Genomic DNA, 20,566 nt, shown 5'->3' on the forward strand with positions numbered 1-20,566 from the left:
AGGCGGCCATGTTGGATGAACACACCCACTGCACGGGCCTTCACGACAGTTATGTGCACCAACAGAGGGCGCTGTTTGTTGGACGCACCAAGCTACGTAAGGAGTGCCTCAAACTTCTGTCCGAGATGAAGTCTGGGGTTGTGTGCCTCGCTGGGAAACCAGGCTCCGGGAAATCTGCTCTTTTAGTGAGCTTACCTTTCTTTTTCCTTTTTTTCAGTGTGAACAATTTTGTTTTGGGTGTAGAATATTTTATGCATACATACAAGCATGTCATATACAGAATATTTCATGTACAGCTTCTTGATAGGTGCATAAATATAGTTGTAAACATACATTCGTGTACAATTCATATTGTTTTTGCATTTAAGAAAAAAAACTAGTTCAAGTTGCTTATTTTATTAAAAAAAATGATGGTGCTCTTTAACCCTTTTTTTATTACTTAAGAGCAAATTGAGTATGGCTACATGCAACCACAATAAAACCAGAACACTGTGAGTAACTGGCAGGCTGTTCAGGTTTTATGCTGTACGATGCTCATCAGTAGCTTAGTGATTGAAATGAAGCCTTTAAAACTTAAATCTATTAAGGAAGATCTTTAATATTAATTTGATTTCTAATTGACTACAAAGAAAATGAGTATCCGAGGAGTAAAGGTTTTAAAAAATTGGATGAATGTGTTCTTTAAGCATTTAATAGTTTATTTGCCATGTGCTGTATGGCCCATATTTATGCCCCGACAATTCTTTCTTGTCTTTCCCCTGCAGGCAAGTCTGATACATGAGTACCAGGCTCTCAAGATGTGTGACAGCAGCCTTACGATTCTCACGCACTTTGTGGGTGCTGCGCCGGGGTCCACCAACATCCTCGCAACACTGTGCAGGCTCTGTCACGAACTGAACGCACGCTTTTCCTTGCAGAAGGAAGTACCAGAGGACTTTAAGTAAGCTGGGATTGTTTTATTATTAAATGATTTTCTTTTTGACCTTTTCTCTGGGATAACAGGGCTAAATGCATGTGGGTAAAGTTTCATCCCAGATAAGCCTCTGGAGTCTACACAGACTAATCAGGGATGACACTTTACCCCTGAAGAGGATTTTTGCTAAGAATCGACTTCCTCTTTACGAAAAATACCACAAAAGTTGAATATGTTGTCCCTAAGTAGCCTGTGTGAACTGCACAGGCTAATCAAGGATGACACTTGATGCACATGAATTAAGCCCATTTTTCCAAGAGCGAGGATATCAAATTAATTTCTATTTGTTCGTGTCCTTATATCAATTGTATTTCTAAATATGATGTGTAGCAATTCAGCTTTGATCGTCTCATTCTGAGCTGTGAATAGCCATGTAACTGAATAATACATTTGTTGGATATACAGCAATAATGTTTTTATTTTCTCTTGACTCTGTACATACATTTATAAAATTGAAATGATAATTACATTCATTTTCCTTCTCTGGACTGTGGATTGCTTTTTTTTGTTGCATTTGATTGTTAGAAACAGTAATCTTAAGTGAATATATTTAATTAATATAGATTCTTAATCAGCAAGGTGAAAAAATTCTACCTTTGTGACATTTACTATTACAAGGAAGAGTCTATAAAACACAGACATAATGTTGACAAAATAAATGCTGTCCCAAATAAGCCTTTGTGATACTTTACATAAGTACATTGATAACCTTAAGTACATTAATACATTGTGAACATTAGTACATTGAGTACAATAGTACATTGATTACATTAGTACATTGTGTGCATTAGTACTTTAAGTACATTAGTTCATTGAGTACACTAATACATAAAGTATATTGAGTGCAATAGTACATTCAGTACATTGGTTAATTCAGAATTTTAGTACATTGAGAAAAGTAGTAGATTGAGTACATAAGTACATTTAGTAATTAGTTCATTTAGAACATTGTGTGCATTACTAAATCGAGCACATTAGTACAGAAGTACATGGAGAACATTAGTACATTGAGAACATTGGTACTTTGGGTACATTGGTACATTAGGTACATAAATACATTAGTTCATTGAGTACATTGGATGCATTTAGTACATTAGTTAATCAAGAACATTGGGTACATTTGTACATTGAGTGCAATAGTACATTAAGTACATTAGTTTATTGAAAACATTAGTTAATTGAGCACATTAGTATATTTAGTACATTAGTTCATTGAGAACATTAGTATATTGAGTACATTTAGTTCATTGGTACATAGAGTTAATAAGTTATTAAGAACATTAGTACATTTGGTACACTGAGTACATTGAGTGCAAAAGAACATTGAATGCATCACTACACTTAGCACATTAATAGATAAGTACACGAAGAACATTAATACATTGAGTACATCAGTGCCCTGAATACATACATACATTGAGTACATTAGTACATTAGGTACATTAGTACACTGAGTACATTAGTTAATTGAGTAAATTGGAAACATTAGTACATCAGTTAATTGATTACATTATAACATTAGTACAATGAGGAAAGGATTTGACATGACATGTCTTACCTTTATTTTAAACCCTAATAAAAATAAGGAAATCATATGAAGCAGCATGACTTGTTGTGTATTCCCCAGGAATATTGTGCCACGGTTTGAGGAGATGTTGACAGAAGCTGCCACCTACAGTGGTTCCCCTGTTGTGCTCTTCTTGGATGGATTTGATGGAATGGACCCTGCCCACCTGCCTCATAATCTTGACTGGCTGCCAGAAACAAGTATCAAGGTTGCACTGCACTGAATTTTTGTTTTGGCTAGTCCACTTTTGGAAACCTTGATCTATCTTATTGGTAAAGTTTATGTGGGTATGTGTGTCCAAGCCTTTCCTGACTGTAACTTTGTACTTTTCAATAACTTACCATAAATGTTCAATGTCCATAAACCAAAGTGTCATAAAACACCCATCTCCCTATTTTTAAGTTCAAGGTCACACTAAGAGGTGAAAGGTCAACATTGGCCATATAACAGTTTTTTTCAGACTGTAACTTTGGTATTCTAATGACTTTCTAATATGATGTAAGCTGCGCTTAGGCAAAATGGGACTTCATGCATGTGCGTACAGTTTTGTCCCAGATTAGCCTGTGCAGTCTTTTAAGCTCACCTGAGCACAACGTGCTCATGGTGAGCTTTTGTGATCGCCTTTGGTCCGTCGTGTGTTGTCCGTCATGCGTCGTCCGTTGTCAACATTTTGCCTGGTGAACACTCTAGAGGCCACATTTATTGTCTAATCTTCATGAAATTTGGTCAGAAGATTTGTCATATTGATACCCCGACCGAGTTCGAAACTGGGTCATGCTGGGTTAAAAACTAGGTCACTAGGTCAAAAAAAAGAAAAACCTTGTGAACACTGTAGAAGTCACATTTGATGCCCAATCTTCATGTAACTTTGTCAAAATGTTTGTCTAAATGATATGTTGGTTGAGTTAAAAAATGGTTCTGGTCCGTTGAAAAACATGGCCGCCAGGGGGCGGGGCAGTATTCCTTATTTGGCTTTAGCGAAACCTTGTGAACACTCTAGAAGTCACAATTGCCCAATCATCATGAAACTTGGTCAAAACATTGGTTTTATTGATATCTTGGACGAGTTTGAAAATGGTCCAGATCGGTGAAAAAACATGGCCGCCAGGGGGCGGGGCAGTTTTCCTTATAAGGCTATAGTAAAACCTTGTTAACACTCTAGAGGCCACATTTATTGTTCAATCTTCATGAAATTTGGTCAGAAGATTGGTCTCAATGATATCTTGGATGAGTTTGAAAATGGTTACGTTTGCTTAAAATACATGGCTGCCGAGGGGCGGGGCATTTTTCCTTATATGGCCATATATGGCTATAATAAAACCTTGTGAACACTCTAGAGGCAACATTTATTGTCCAATCTTCATGAAATTTGGTCAGAAGATTGGTCTCAATGATATCTTGGATGAGTTCGAAAATGGTTACGTTTGCTTGAAATACATGGCTGTCAAGGGACACTCGCAAACTATCATAAGGGGACAGTTAAGGACAAGTTGCATAACTCTGGTTGTCATTTTTACGGAATTATGGCCCTTTTTTTACTTTGAATGTATGGTTACATTTTGTGTTTAGATCCACTTTACTTCTAAAGTATCAAGGCTATTGCTTTTAAACTTCAAATACTTTCATGCTATCATGAGGGTACTGTAACTGGCAAGTTGAATTTTACCTTGACCTTTGAATGACCTTGACTCTCAAGGTCAAATTATTAATTTTTCGCTAAAATTGTCATAACTTCTTTATTTATGATTAGATTTGATTGCTACTTTGACAAAACAACTCTTACCTGACATATCACTATAGACTCCACCCAAACCATCCCCCTCCTCCCCCCCTCCGAATCCCCCCTCAATCCCCCCCCATTTTTTTTTTAAATTAAAGATCACCTAATAAATGACTACCACACCCTCAATCTATACCCCCCACCCCCACCCCAAAATTTTTTTTATGCCCCCGGTAGGGTGGCATATAGCAGTTGAACTGTCCGTCAGTATGTCAGTCAGTCTGTCCGTCCGTCCGAAAACAACTTTAACATTGACCATTACTTTTTCACTTTTGAAGATAGCAACTTGATATTTGGCATGCATGTGTATCTCATGGAGCTGCACATTTTGAGTGGTGAAAGGTCAAGGTCATCCATCAAGATCAAATGTCAAATTTATGGTGTCTGTCCGTCCTAAAACTTTAACATTGGCCATACATTTTTCAATATTGAAGATAGCAACTTGATATTTGGCATGCATGTGTATCTCATGGAGCTGAACATTTTGATTGGTGAAAGGTGAAGGTCAAGGTCATCCTTCAAGGTCAAATGTCAAATATATGGCGTCTGTCTGTCCGAAAACTTTAACATTGGCCATACCTTTTTTAATATTGAACAATAGCAACTTGATATTTGGCATGCATCTCATGAAGCTGCACATTTTGAGTGGTGGAAGTTCAAGGTCAAGGTAATCCTTCAAGGTCAATTTTTTTGTTTTTTAATTCAAAGCGGCGTTCTCATGAAGCTGCACATTTTGAGCGGTGGAAGTCCAAGGTCAAGGTCATCCTTCAAGGTCAAGGTCATCCTTCAAGGTCAAAGATAAAAAATAAATAATTCAAAGCGGCGTTCTTATGAAGCTGCACATTTTGAGTGGTGGAAGTTCAATGTCAAGGTCATTATTTAAGGTCAAGGTCATCCTTCAAGGTCAAAGGTAAAAAAGAAAAAAATTTCAAAGGGGCGTTATCATGAAGCTGCACATTTTGAGTGGTGGAAGTTCAAGGTCAAGGTCATTCTTCAAGGTAAAAAAAAAAAAAAATCAAAGCGGCGTTCTCATGAAGCTGCACATTTTGAGTGGTGGAAGTTCAAGGTCATCTTTCAAGGTCAAGGTCATCTTTCAAGGTCTAAGGTAATTTTTTTTTTTCATTTTAAAGCGGCGTTCTCATGAAGCTGCACATTTTGAGTGGTGGAAGTTCTAGGTCAAGGTCATTCTTCAAGGTCAGGGTCATCCATCAAGGTCAAAGGTAAAAAAATTAATATTTCAAAGCGGCGTTATCATGAAGCTGCACATTTTGAGTGGTCGAAGTTCAAGGTCAAGGTCAACCTTCAAGGTCAAGGTCATCCTTCAAGGTCAAAGGTAATAAAAAATATTTCAAAGCGGCTTTCTCATAAAGCTGCACATTTTGAGTGGTGGAAGTTCAAGGTCAAGGTCATCCTTCAAGGTCAAAGGTAAAAAAAAAACATTTTTTTTTTCAAAGCGGCGCAATAGAGGGCATTGTGTTTCTGACAAACACATCTCTTGTTTTTTTTTTAACATGGTTAAAAAACACAAATTTTTATTTTTATTATTTTATTTTTGAAATACCATCCCACCCAATAATCCCCTCCCCCCCCCCCCAAAAAAAAAGTTTTTGTGTGTGCATTTTTTGGCATTTTTGGAAGATAATGTAATAAATGACCACACCCCCACACTGTACACCCCTCTCCACTCCACCCCTCCCTCCTTTGTGATTGAAATTTAGATAGGTCCCTACACCTTTAAAAAGACAAATAGATGAGCGGTCTGCACCTGCAAGGCGGTGCACTTGTTTGTTCTGCTCTAGAATTTGTTAGACCCCATATTGATCATTGCAGTGTGTAACTATTTATCACTCAGCTTACTGACCCTCTCACTGTGCTGTATGCCAAATGTTAATATCAGTGGTCAGTAATAAAAGCTGGTTGAACTGTTTGATATATTTTATTTCACAGTGGGAGTATTTAATGCATGTTTTTAACAATTAACAAAAAATATGTAATTTAAATGGGAACTTCATATCAAAACAAGATTCCATAATGATTCACTCTATATAATCATGTTTAAGATATGTTAACAAATATCAAATGGATACTCTATGAAAACAATAAAGAAATAATTTCAATTATAAGTTTCTGGAGATAAAAAACAGAATCAGAATAACCTTCTAAATCAAGATTCACCTTTCTTATTTGCCGAGTTCATTTATCAAGACTAATCATTTTCAGGCTTTATGTATTTATACAATATTAATGAAATGAAATATAAAATTGATACATTTTCATATTTCTAAATTGTTTAGTGTAAAACAGCCTACTGTTGAATAATATGTTTTTTAAAATGATTCAAGTAAACGGCAATAACTTTACTTAATTGAATTACAACCAGTCAGCAGTGTCATCCTGACCGGAAATAAGCGATTGTGGAATAAATATTTCCCCATTACATAAGTGCTCACAAAGTTACATAACTCGTAACCATCCCGTGACCAGTTCACTTGCGTAAGTAAACGAGATCGCACTACCACACCTGGTTACGACAGTTGAGTTCGAAAATGGTTTGGATCTATAAAAGAAACATGGCTGCCAGGGTGGAGTGGTCTTTCTCCTTATATTTATATAGTAAATAAGCTTGTGAACACTTTTTTGCTTAATCATCATAAAATTTTGTCAAAACATTAGTTATGTGGATGTCTCGGACGAGTTTGGAAATGGTCGTGATAAGTGGAAAAACATGGGCACCAGGCAGTGGGGCAGTTTTCTTTATATGTATTTAGTGAAAACATGTGAACAGTCTAGAAGACATTATCTTCATGAAATTTGGACATATCTTGGAAGAGTTCAAAAATGGTTCAGCTCTGTTAAAAAAAACATGGCCACCAGGGGGCCATTTGTTGTTCATTCTTTATGAAACTTGGTTAGAACATTTGTTTCATTGATATCTTGGGCTGCAAAGAACAGGTCATTTCTTTTTATCTCAGGTGAGCGACTTTGGGTTTTTCAGGCCCTCTTGTTTTAAATTTCTGATTTAAAGGAAGTCCCTTCTTAGCAAAAATCCAGTTCAGACAGAAAGAGTCGTCCCTGATTAGGCTGTGTGGACTGAACTTGCTGAATTTGGATAACGCAAATAAATTAAACCCACTTTTTCAGAGCAGAGCTCATATTGTTTTTATGCCCCCCTTCGAAGAAGAGGGGGTATATTGCTTTGCTCATGTCGGTCTGTCGGTCTGTCGGTCGGTCTGTCGGTCTGACAGTCTGTCGGTCTGTCGGTCCGTCCACCAGGTGGTTGTCAGACGATAAATCAAAAACGCTTGGGCCTAGGATCATGAAACTTCATAGGTACATTGATCATGACTCGCAGATGACCCCCACTGATTTTGAGGTCACTAGGTCAAAGGTCAAGGTCACGGTGACCTGAAATAGTAAAATGGTTTTTGAATGATAACTCAAGAACGCATACGCCTAGGATCATGAAACTTCATGGGTAGATTGATCATGACTTGCAGATGACCCCTATTGATTTTGAGGTCACTAGGTCAAAGGTCAAGGTCACGGTGACCCAAAATAGTAAAATGGTTTCCGGATGATAACTCAAGAACGCATACGCCTAGGATCATGAAACTTCATGGGTAGATTGATCATGACTCGCAGATGACCCCTATTGATTTTTAGGTCACTAGGTCAAAGGTCAAGTTCACGGTGACCCGAAATAGTAAAATGGTTTTCGGATGATAACTCAAGAACGCATACGCCTAGGATCATGAAACTTCATAGGTAGATTGATCAAGACTTGCAGATGACCCCTATTGATTTTGAGGTCACAAGGTCAAAGGTCAAGGTCACGGTGACCCGAAATAGTAAAATGATTTTCGGATGATAACTCAAGAGCGCTTTTGCCTAGGATCATGACACTTCATAGGTACATTGATCTTGACCCGCAGATGACCCCTATTGATTTTCTGGTCACTAGGTCAAAGGTCAAGGTCACAGTGACAAAAATCGTATTCACACAATGGCTGCCACTACAACGGACAGCCCATATGGGGGGCATGCATGTTTTACAAACAGCCCTTGTTTCATCAGAATGTTTCATGGTGATGACCTGTTTTTAGCTCACCTGTCACGAAGTGACATGGTGAGCTTATGTGACTGTGTAATGTCCGGCGTCCGTTGTGCGTGCGTGTGTGTGCGTGCGTGTGTAAGTCCGTCAACAATTTGTTTGTGTAGACAGAAGAGGTCACAGTTTTCATCCAATCTTTATGAAATTTGGTCAGAATGTTTATCTTGATAAAATCTGGGTTGGGATTGTATTTGGGTCATCTGGGGTCAAAAACTAGGTCACTAGGTCGGTCAAATAATAAAAAAACCTTAAGTAGACAATAGAAAAACCTTGTGTTAACAATAGAGGTCACAGTTTTCATCCAATTTTTATGAAATTTGGTCAGAATGGTTATCTTGATGAAATCTGGGTTGGGATTGTTATTGGGTCATCTGGGGTCAAAAACAAGGTCACTAGGTCAAATAATAGAAAAATCTTTTATAGACAATAGAGGTCACAGTTTTCATCCAATCTTTATGAAATTTGGTCAGAATGTTTATCTTGATGAAATCTGGGTTGGGATTGTATTTGGGTCATCTGGGGTCAAAACTAGGTCACTAGGTCAAATAATAGAAAACCCTTGTGTAGACAATACAAAAACCTTGTCTAGACAATAGAGGTCACAGTTTTCATCCAATCTTTATGAAATTTGGTCAGAATGTTTATCTTGATGAAATATGGGTTGGGATTGTATTTGGGTCATCTGGGGTCAAAAACTAGGTCACTAGGTCAAATAATAGAAAAACCTTGTGTAGACAATAGAGGTCACAGTTTTCATCCAATCTTTATGAAATTTGGTCAGAATGTTAATCTTGAAGAAATCTGGGTTGGGATTGTATTTGGGTCATCTGAGGTAAAAAACTAGGTCACTAGGTCAAATAATAGAAAAACCTTAAGTAGACAATATATAAAAGCCTTGTGTAGACAATAGAGGTCACAGTTTTCATCCAATCTTTATGAAATTTGGTCAGAATGTTTATCTTGATAAAATCTGGGTTGGGATTGTATTTGGGTCATCTGGGGTCAAAAACTAGGGCACTAGGTAAAAAATAGAAAAACCTTGTGTAGACAATTAGAGGTCACAGTGTTTTTTTTCATCCAATCTTTATGAAATTTGGTCAGAATGTTTATCTTGATAAAATCTGGGTTGGGATTGTATTTGGGTCATCTGTGGTCAAAAACTAGGTCACTAGGTCTAATAATAGAAAAACCTTGTGTAGACAATAGAAAAACCTTGTGTAGACAATAGAGGTCACAGTTTTCATCAAATCTTTATGAAATTTGGTCAGAATGTTTATCTTGATGAAATCTGGATTGGGATTGTATTTGGGTCATCTGGGGTCAAAAACTAGGTCACTAGGTCAAATAATAGAAAAACCTTGTGTAGACAATAGAGGTCACAGTTTCCATCAGATCTTTATGAAATTTGGGCAGAATGTTTATCTTGATGAAATCTGGATTGGGATAGTATTTGGGTCATCTGGGGTCAGAAACTAGGTCACTATGTCAAATCATAGAAAAGCCTTGTGTATACAATGGAGGTCATAGTTTTCATCTGATCTTAATGGTCAGGTGAGCGATTCAGGGCCATTATGGCCCTCTTGTTTCCTTTTCCTCAGAATGTTGTCATAATAATGACCTGTTTTGTTCTTCAGGATATTGTCTTAGTGATCACTTGTCATTGTTGTTTTTAATGCCCCCTTTCGAAGAAAAGGGGGCATATAGTGATCAGACTGTCCTTCTGTCCGTCCGTCTGTCTGTCTGTCTGTCTGTCCGTCTTTCCGTCACACTTTGCGTTTAGGTTTCAAAAAATGCTCATAACTTCTATGTCCCTTGAGATATAACCTTTATATTTGGTATGCATGTGTATATGGACAAGGCCTTTCCATAAGCACAAATTTTTTAACCCCTGTGACCTTGACCTTGAACTTAGGGTCCACGTTTAGGTTTCAAAATCTGCGTTTAGGTTTCAAAAAATGCTCATAACTTCTATGTCCCTTGAGATATAACCTTCATATTTGGTATGCATGTGTATATGGACAAGGCCTTTCCATACGCACACAAATTTTGACCACTGTGACCTTGACCTTGAACTAAGGGTCCGCGTTTAGGTTTCGAAATCTGCGTTGAGGTTTCGAAAAATGCTCATAACTTCTATGTCCCTTGAGATATAACCTTCATATTTGGTATGCATGTGTATATGGACAAGGCCTCTCCATACGCACACAAATTTTGACCCCTGTGACCTTGACCTTGAAGATAGGGTCCGCGTTTAGGTTTCAAAATCTGCGTTTAGGTTTTGAAATATGCTCATAACTTCTATGTCCCTTCAGATATAACCTTCATATTTGGTATGCATGTGTATATGGACAAGGCCTTTCCATACGCACACAAATTTTGACCCCTGTGACCTTGACCTTGAACTTAGAGTCCGAGTTTAGGTTTTGAAATCTACGTTTAGGTTTTGAAAAAAGCTCATAACTTCTATTAAGCGTTTATAGTGGGCATAAGTCATCCTATGGTGACAGCTCTTGTTTCCTCAGAATGTTGTCATAGTGATGACCTGTTTTTCCTCAGAATGTTATCATATTGATGACCTGTTTTTCCTCAGAATGTTGTCATAGTGATGACCTGTTTTTTCATCAGATTGTTGTCATAGTAATGACCTTTCTTTTTTTAGTGAGGCTGTTTTCGAAGAAAACCCGAGCTATTGTCATAGCCAGCTCGTCCGACGTCCGCCGTAGGCGTCGTTCTAAAACCTTAACATTAGCTCTAAAATCAAAGTGCTTCCACTTACAACCTTGAAACTTCATATGTAGATGCACCTTGATGAGTTCAACATGCCACACTCATTTTTGGGTCACTAGGTAAAAAGGTCAAGGTCACTGTGACCTCTAATATCAAAGTTTAACATAGGCTCTAAAATCAAAGTGCTTCCACCTACAACTTTGAAACTTCATATGTAGTTGCACCATGATGAGTTCTACATGCCACACCCATTTTTGGGTCAATAGGTCAAAAGTCAAGGTCACTGTGACCTCTAATATAAAACTTTAACAAAAACCTTAAAATTGCCTCTAAAATCAAAGTGCTTCCACCTACAACTTTGAAACTTCATATGTAGATGAACCTTGATAAGTTCTACACACCACACCCTTTTTGGGTCACTAGGTCAAAGGTCAAGGTCACTGTGATCTCTAATTTTTTATATATAAAAATCTGACAAGCTTTCACAGCCGAGCGTGGCACCTGTTATGCTGTGCTCTTGTTTCAGAATGTTGTCATAGTGATGGCCTGTTGTTTTTCCTTTGAATGTTGTCATTGTGATGACCTGTCATTGTTGTTTTCGTTAGAATGGTGTCTTAGTTATGACCTGGTTTTTTTTTCTTAAAAATGTTGTTATAGTGATGCCCTGTCATTGTTTTTTTGTCAAAATGTTGTCATATTGATGATATCTTTGTTTTCCCAGAATGTTGTCAAAATAATGACCTTTTTTTCCTCAGAACGTTGTCATAGTGATGACCTGTCAGACAGAGGGCAAGGTGCACAAGTCATTACTGAAACGCAGCCCGAGGGAGCTTGTAGTGGAGGCACTGGACATGTGGGACAAGTCGGAAGTTGTCAGGCGTCACCTGGCCACACACCGTAAGGCCCTCGATGAGTCACCTTTCAACAATCAGGTGACAAAGGCTTTCTGTAAAGTCATTATTGTTTGTGGGACATTAATTTTTATGCCCCCGGTAGGGTGGCATATTGCAGTTGAACTGTCTGTCAGTATGTCAGTCAGTATATCAGTCTGTCCGTCCGTCAAGAAAAAAACTTTAACGTTGGCCATAACTTTTGCAATATTGAAGATAGCAACTTTATATTTGGCATGCATGTGAATCTCATGAAGCTGCACATTTTGAGTGGTGGAAGTTCAAGGTCAATGTTAAAAAAAATAATAATAAATTTCAAAGCCGTGTTCTCATAAAGCTGCACATTTTGAGTGGTGGAAGTTCAAGGTCAAGGTCATCCTTTAAGGTTAAAGGTCAAAAATAAATAAATTCAAAGCGGCGTTTTCATGATGCTGCACATTTTGAGTGGTGGAAGTTCAAGGTCAAGGTCATCCTTCAAGGTAAATAAAATTAAAAAAATAAATTTATTTCAAAGTGGCGCAATGGGGGCATTGCGTTTCTGACGAACACATCTATTGTTGTTGATGTCTTGGGGTAACAGATCGACAAATTTAGCTCAAACACATTGAAAAAGGGTGGGAAAAATTGTTATTTACTCTTCCAAAATCAGAACACTACAAATTTACTTTTAGATTTTGTAACCAGAAAATTCATGCCGATGAATATATATGGTCTTACTTTATTTAACACTTAGTAGTGAAATAAAGGGAAATTGTGTAGTGACACATGTATCGTAGAATCAGTTACTGTGCTAAAATACTTGAGCCTTGCTATGGGAAAACAGGGCTTAATGCATGTGTTGGCCCATATTAGCCTGTGACACTTTAATGTTATCTCTGTTTTAAAGGAAGTATCTTCATTGTTCAAATCAAGTTTAGGTGGAAAGTGTTGTCCATGATTAGCCTTCATAGACTGCACAGGCTAATCTGGTATGACACTTTATGAACATGCATTAAATCCTGTTTTACCAGAGCTAGGCCAAGTACATAATTGTGAATGTATAAAAATACTTGATCAAATAAAACAAGTGTTTGTTTTTCGTGAAATTTAAAGTAAGAGGCTTATGAAAGTTGCATTATTACACTGAGAGAAGCAAATATCTTCTATTTCTGAATCATTGCCCAGTATGTCAGTGTGGCATGATCTCAATCCATATAATGTTTTGCTTTGCTTGTTTGAATTATGATAATTTCTCATATTGAGGAAAACAACTGACCATAATGGATGGGATGATAGTCAGAATCATGTATTGTAATCTAAATTAGAAAAGGTCATATTTAAAAAAATGTATTTCTTTCAGAACATTTCAAAATGTGTTTTAAGTTAAATGTGATGTGACTGTAGTTTTTGTAAAAAAAAGTTTTTATCTTCATTTTTGTCTAGTCCAAACTTTATTATGCTTGAAGGGATGGTACAAACTAAATTGGCTGAATTGCTGATCATGGGCAAGTTCATAGTGGACATTTGAAGTTTGTGCCTTTTATGGATAAAGTGATTTCAAAGTACATATTTGGCCCATATCTTTTCATGCATGATTGGTTTTTGAAATAAATTGGTTCAAATGATCGTCATACATAGAGGCTGTGTCATCTGCAAAACCTTCTGGCTTGCTTATAGGTCAATGTCACAAGGGACACTTGAAGTTTGTGAATTGGTATATTATAGATAAAATAAGTCTAAGATTGAAAAGGTGTCAAAACTTAATGTTGACATCATAATTATTACCACATGAATATTCTGTGGTAAAAACATACACTAGGTCATTTATCCATTGGTCAGTTTGAATTATGACTGGGAAGCTTTCAATCAATGAGATTCACTGGGGAAAAACTTAGCTAAATGCATGTGCGGCCACCCAGACTTATCAGGGACAACACTTTCTGCATCAACTGGATATCCCCTTAGAAGAGACATCCTCTGACAGAAAAATGCAATACAAGCAGAAAAAGGTTATCCCTGATTAACCTATGTTGACTGAGCAGGCTAATCTGGAATGACTTTTAAGCAAATGCATTAATGCCCTCTATTGATTTTACAGATGAAGCTGCTGGTGTCTAAGAAGGAAGCCAATGTCCCACTGTACCTGAGTCTGGCCTGTGAGGAACTCAGAGTCTATGGACTCTTTGATAAGGTATCATTTATAGGAAGCCAATACCCCACTGTACCTGAGTCTGGCCTGTGAGGAACTCAGAGTCTATGGACTCTTTGATAAGGTATCATTTATAGGAAGCCAATACCCCACTGTACCTGAGTCTGGCCTGTGAGGAACTCAGAGTCTATGGACTCTTTGATAAGGTATCATTTATAGGAAGCCAATACCCCACTGTACCTGAGTCTGGCCTGTGAGGAACTCAGAGTCTATGGACTCTTTGATAAGGTATCATTTATAGGAAGCCAATGCCCCACTGTAACTGAGTCTGGCCTGTGAGGAACTCAGAGTATATGGACTCTTTGATAAGGTATCATTTATAGGAAGCCAATGCCCCACTGTACCTGAGTCTGGCCTGTGAGGAACTCAGAGTTTATGGACTCTTTGATAAGGTATCATTTATAGGAAGCCAATGCCCCACTGTACCTGAGTCTGGCCTGTGAGGAACTCAGAGTCTATGGACTCTTTGATAAGGTATCATTTATAAGAAGCCAATGCCCCACTGTACCTGAGTCTGGCCTGTGAGGAACTCAGAGTCTATGGACTCTTTGATAAGGTATCATTTATAGGAAGCCAATGCCCCACTGTACCTGAGTCTGGCCTGTGAGGAACTCAGAGTCTATGGACTCTTTGATAAGGTATCATTTTAAGGAAGCCAATGCCCCACTGTACCTGAGTCTGGCCTGTGAGGAACTCAGAGTCTATGGACTCTTTGATAAAGTATCATTTATAGGAAGCCAATGCCCCACTGTACCTGAGTCTGGCCCGTGAGGAACTCAGAGTCTATGGACTCTTTGATAAGGTATCATTTATAGGAAGCCAATGCCCCACTGTACCTTAGTCTGGCCTGTGAGGAACTCAGATTCTATGGACTCTTTGATAAGGTATAATTTATTCTGTTCAAAACACTCTTCCATTTTACATCTTCGACAGGTTTACATTTTAAGGAGCATATTTCAATGTCTCCATCTTGTCTGTATTTCCATAGTGTGACATCTCTGTTTCTCTGTAGTAAACACTGACCTCTGTCATACAGATCAATGGTCTTTTTGTCTATTTACTAATTGGTAGGGCAAATAGCAATGCTCTACAAATAATAATTATTATTTGAAACATATGGTGCATTATTTGTAATCCAACATGGCGTTTACATTTTGGTTTCTTAACCAAAATACACAAATAGTACTTGCATAAAATGTCTTAAAAAACATCAAATATCAAAAGCATAATTATAAGCTTTGAATGAAACCAAATGTGTTTGGTTTCGAGGTAATGTAGTGAATTATTTTCTCAGTGAATTGAGAAAATATGCACATTTTCATTAATGCAAGCGCTCAAGAAAATAATCATTTTTTCCCTTTCCTGATAAAAATAATTCACTGTACTGGCAGTATAACCCTTACTTTGTGTTGTAGATGACAGCCAAGCTGAAGTCATTGCCACAGACGGTTCCGTTGTTGCTACAGGAAGTGATGTCACGGATAGAGACCGATATTGGCAGGGAGCTTGTGGCCACCTCTTTGTCATTGCTAGTTATTGCTAGAGATGGTAAGAAAGCATCATTTAAAGGAACTTGTTGCACAGTTGGGTCAGGAGCTACTCTGTCTGCTTTAATGTAAGGCAAGTATTCGTTGTCCTACTAGCGTAGGGGACAGCGTAGCTCCAGACCAGACTACGCAATTGTGCTGACTAGCTATGGCATTAGACCCATTTTTGCTTAAAGCGACTCGTATGTTATATTCCGACAAGTGAAATAACACTGATGACTAAAGAAAAGTTGAAAAATATTGTTTTATTTATGGATAATAAACAGTAGCATAACAAATATGCTGTTGAGTTTTAGGGTTCGAGATTTGAGTGCAAAAGTAATAATTAATGTTTTTCCTGGTGCAAATATTTTACAATTGAAGGGATATGTTATTATGCCCCTGAAGGAGGGCATATAGTGATCGCACTGTCCATCTGTCTGTCCGTCCGTCCGTCTGTCTGTCCGTCACACTTTGCTTTTAGGTTTCGAAAAATGCTCATAACTTCTATGGCGCTTCAGATGTAACCTTCATATTTGGTATACATGTGTATATGGACAAGGCCTTTCCATAGCACACTAATTTTGACCCCTTGACCTTGAACTTAGGGTCCGCGTTTATGTTTCGAAATCTGCGTTTAGGTTTCGAAAAATGCTCATAACTTCTATCAAAGCGTTTTTCGGGGCATATGCCATTCTATGGAGACAGCTCTTGTTTCATTTTATTAGCTCCACTGGCCAAAGGCCAGCGGGGCTTATGTCATGGTCCTGTGTCCGTCGTGTGTGCGTCCGTGCGTGCGTTAACTTTTTCTTTAAACATCTTCTTGTCCTAAACTACTCGTCCAAATCTGATGAAATTTCTCAGGAATGTTCCTGTGGTGAACCTCTTTCAAATTTGTTCAAATTATGCCCCTGGGGTCAAATTTGACCCTGCCGCGGGGGGTCAAAAAATTGAAAATTTGCTTATATAAGGCCTATTTTGTGCAAACTTTATAAATCTTCTTGTCCATAACCATTAGGCCTAGGGCTACCAAATTTGGTATGTATTGACATCTTATAGTCCTCTACCAAGTTTGTTCAAATTATGCCCCTGGGGTCAATTTTGATCCTGCCCCAGGGGGTCAAAAAATTGAAAATTTGCTTATATAAGGCCTATTTTGTGCAAACTTTAAAAATCTTCTTGTCCGTAACCATTGGGCCTAGGGCTACCAAATTTGCTATGTAGTGACATCTTTTAGTCCTCTACCAAGTTTGTTCAAATTATGCCCCTGGGGTTAAATTTTACCCTGCCCCGGCGGGTCAAAACATTGAAAATTTGCTTATTTAAGGCCTATTTGTGCAAACTTTAAAAATCTTCTTGTCCATAACCGTATGGCATAGGGCTACAAAATTTGGTATGTAGTGACATCTTATTGTCCTCTACCAAGTTTGTTCAAATTATGCCCCTGGGGTCAAATTTGACCTTGCCCCAGGGGGTTAAAAAATTGAAAATTTGCTTATATAAGGCCTATTTTGTGCAAGCTTTAAAAATCTTCTTGTCCATAACCATTAGGCCTAGGGCTACCAAATTTGGTATGTAGTGACATCTTATAGTCCTCTACCAAGTTTGTTCAAATTATACCCCTGGTGTCAAATTTGACCCTGCCCCGGGGGGTTAAAAAATTGAAAATTTGCTTATATAAGGCCTATTTTGTGCAAACTTTAAAAATCTTCTTTTCCATAACCATTGGGCCTAGGGCTACCAAATTTGCTTTGTAGTGACATCTTATAGTCCTCTACCAAGTTTGTTCAAATTATGCCCCTGGGGTTAAATTTGACCCTGCCCCAGGGGGGTAAAAAATTGAAAATTTGCTTATATAAGGCCTATTTTGTGCAAACTTTAAAAATCTGCTTGTCCATAACCATTGGGCCTAGGGCTACCAAATTTTGTATGTAGTGACATCTTATTGTCCTCTATCAAGTTTGTTCAAATTATGCCCCTGGGGTCTAATTTGACCCTGCCCCGGGAGGTAAAAAAATTGAACATTTGCTTATATAAGGCCTATTTTGTGTAAACTTTAAAAATCTTCTTATCCATAACCATTGGGCCAAGGGCTTCCAAATTTGGTATGTAGTGACATCTTATAGTCCTCTACCAAGTTTGTTCAAATTATGCCCCTGGGGTCAAATTTGACCCTGCCCCTGGGGGTCAAAAAATTGAAAATTTGCTTTTATAAGGCCTATTTTGTGAAAACTTTAAAAATCTTCTCGTCCATAACCAGTCCATAACCATTGGGCCTAGGGCTACCAAATTTGGTAAATAGTGACATCTAATAGTCCTCTACCAAGTTTGTTCAAATTATGCCCCTGGGGTCAAATTGACACTGCCCTGGGGGGTCAAAAAATCGAAAATTTGCTTATATAAGGCCTATTTTGTGCAAACTTTAAAAATCTTCTTGTCCATAACTGTATGGCATAGGGCTACCAAATTTGGTATGTAATGACATCTTATAGTCCTCTACCAAGTTTGTTCAAATTAAGCCCCTGGGATCAAATTTGACCATTCCCCAGGGGTCACAAAATTGAACATATGCTTATATTGGGCCCATTTTGTGCAAACTATAAAAATCTTGTCCATAACCATTGGGCCTATTTCTACCAAATTCGGTAGGTAGTGACATCTAATAGTTCTCTACTTAGTTTGTTCAAATTATGCCCCTAGGAACAAATTTGACCTTGCCCCAGGGGTCACAAAAATGAACATATGCTTAAATAAGGCCTATTTTGTGAAAACTTTAAAAATCTTCTTGTTCTTAATTATAGAGCCTAGGGCTACTAAATTTGGTATGTAGTGATATCTAATAGTCCTCTACCAAATTTGTTCAAATTATTCCCCTGGGCTCAAATTTGACCCGGCCCCGGGGGTCACAAAACTGAACATATGACGTTTACCAGTGGAGATTACTGCGGCCGTTTGGCTGTGACCAACAACAACATCAACATCTTGTAAACATGAGATAAAACCCTGTTATTTAGTGCCATTTTAGGTCAGATGGTGACTGCTTACAAAGGCATTGAAGTAAGAACATGTGTTATGAATGTTTTTCTTATAAACTGAAAAAAGTCGGGTTTTATTTAAATATGTCAAAAGTGACCATATATCCGGATGAAATTTTTTGGATGACATGTTAATTTCATGTCTTTTTTGTAGTGTTAAAACCAGTTTAATAATATATTATTGATTTTAAAAACACAACTTCCATGAACATAATTATTTCAAGGAAAGTCAATATATGATACTGCACGGTAAACTCAAACTTTGTATCCAAGAGAAGGTGTTGAAATTAATGAAGTGCAATGTTCTTAACTATCGTATATGCTGCTTTTTAATAACTAATGATTCATTGTTCCATTTGTGAATAGTGACTGATCATGAATTGTTGAAATGATTGTCAATTGCTCAACAATCCATATATATTTCTGACCATTTTATAATTTTCTTAATACAAGTTATGAATTGATCTTAGAAGTCAAATGTATTACTTAATTAAATACATTTATAAATATAAAGAAATAATCTTTAGATTATCATAATTTTCTCAGGCCTGTTGGTCTTAGGGATGTGTGGGTTGATGAGCAATTTCTCCTTTTATCACAATTATTTCTACCCTACCTGATCATTTCCTTCATATTCCATTTTAATTCAATTGACGTCTGCAACCTCTTTCAAATTGGGAAAGTCCAAAATGTGTTGTTTGGTAAAGGGTTAAGGCATTTTGATTCCTATGGGTCTTGTGAATCTGTTTCAAATCAAATGCGTAGATTTGATCTTCAGCATCTAAAAATATGTGAAATAGAAAGAACGACAATATCTTTTGGAGAGATAAATGTACCTACGTTATAAGCAAAGGACCTGTGCAACAATTCCCGGGCTTTTTTGTCTGTTTAGTTAACACTGCTCACCCTTCCAACTTTATGCGCCCAGTGGGACGAGGGATAGAAAGAGAAAGTCACATGCTTGAGTACATTTCAACCCATGCGCATTACACGTTTTTTTCGCAAAGAAAAAACAGTGGAGCGATACAGGGCCATCATGGCCCTCTTGTATTTCTTGTGTTTATAGTATTATGTTTTTAAATTATAGACCTTTTGTTATATTGCTAATATGTAGTGTTTCAGCTCAGACATTGTTCTCTGTAGACTAAGACAAATAAGTAAATATAAGGCTAATATTAAAATCTTGCATGGTTTATTATGGCATATGTTTATTTGCTGTCTGTGCCAGATTTTGGAATCCCAATCTAACATTTCTGGACTGTTTCAATTAGGGTTCATATCTTCATTTCTGATGCAAATATTTTTAAAATCTTTCTGACAGTTTCGTGTTTTGTGGTTTTGTAATTGCCTGTATATTTCATTGGAAGAATTATTTGAGCCACATCTTCACTCTTCAATTAACACCAAGGCACAAAGAAGGACTTTAATGTAAAATCTTTGTTATTAAATATTTTTAAATATTTTATAATTTTGCCTCTCTGTGGGAAAACAGGCTATAATGCATGTACATAAAATGTGGTTCCATACTAGCCTGTGCAGTCCCCTCATGCTATTCCATACTAGCCTGTGCAGTCCCCTCATGCTATTCAGAGACGGTTCCATACTAGCCTGTGCAGTCCCCTCATGCTATTCAGAGACGGTTCCATACTAGCCTGTGCAGTCCCCTCATGCTATTCAGAGATGGTTCCATACTAGCCTGTGCAGTCCCCTCATGCTATTCAGAGACGGTTCCATACTAGCCTGTGCAGTCCCCTCATGCTATTCAGAGA

The 20,566-nt window shown here is 37.6% G+C and overlaps 1 protein-coding gene across 2 annotated transcripts in view; it reads left to right on the plus strand.

The window, feature by feature from the left end:
• The window catches only part of LOC127841230 (telomerase protein component 1-like), a 153,018-nt gene that overhangs the window by 55,684 nt on the left and 76,768 nt on the right, over positions 1-20,566 (plus strand). For both annotated transcript variants that reach the window (XM_052369888.1, XM_052369889.1), the window contains 6 exons: positions 3-185; positions 765-940; positions 2,601-2,748; positions 11,914-12,090; positions 14,126-14,218; positions 15,652-15,784. In XM_052369888.1, coding sequence (XP_052225848.1) covers positions 3-185; positions 765-940; positions 2,601-2,748; positions 11,914-12,090; positions 14,126-14,218; positions 15,652-15,784 — 910 coding nt within the window. The remainder of the gene's footprint in view (positions 1-2; positions 186-764; positions 941-2,600; positions 2,749-11,913; positions 12,091-14,125; positions 14,219-15,651; positions 15,785-20,566) is intronic.

This window comes from Dreissena polymorpha, chromosome 8 (assembly GCF_020536995.1).
Source record: "Dreissena polymorpha isolate Duluth1 chromosome 8, UMN_Dpol_1.0, whole genome shotgun sequence".
Taxonomy (NCBI): Eukaryota; Metazoa; Mollusca; class Bivalvia; order Myida; family Dreissenidae; genus Dreissena; species Dreissena polymorpha.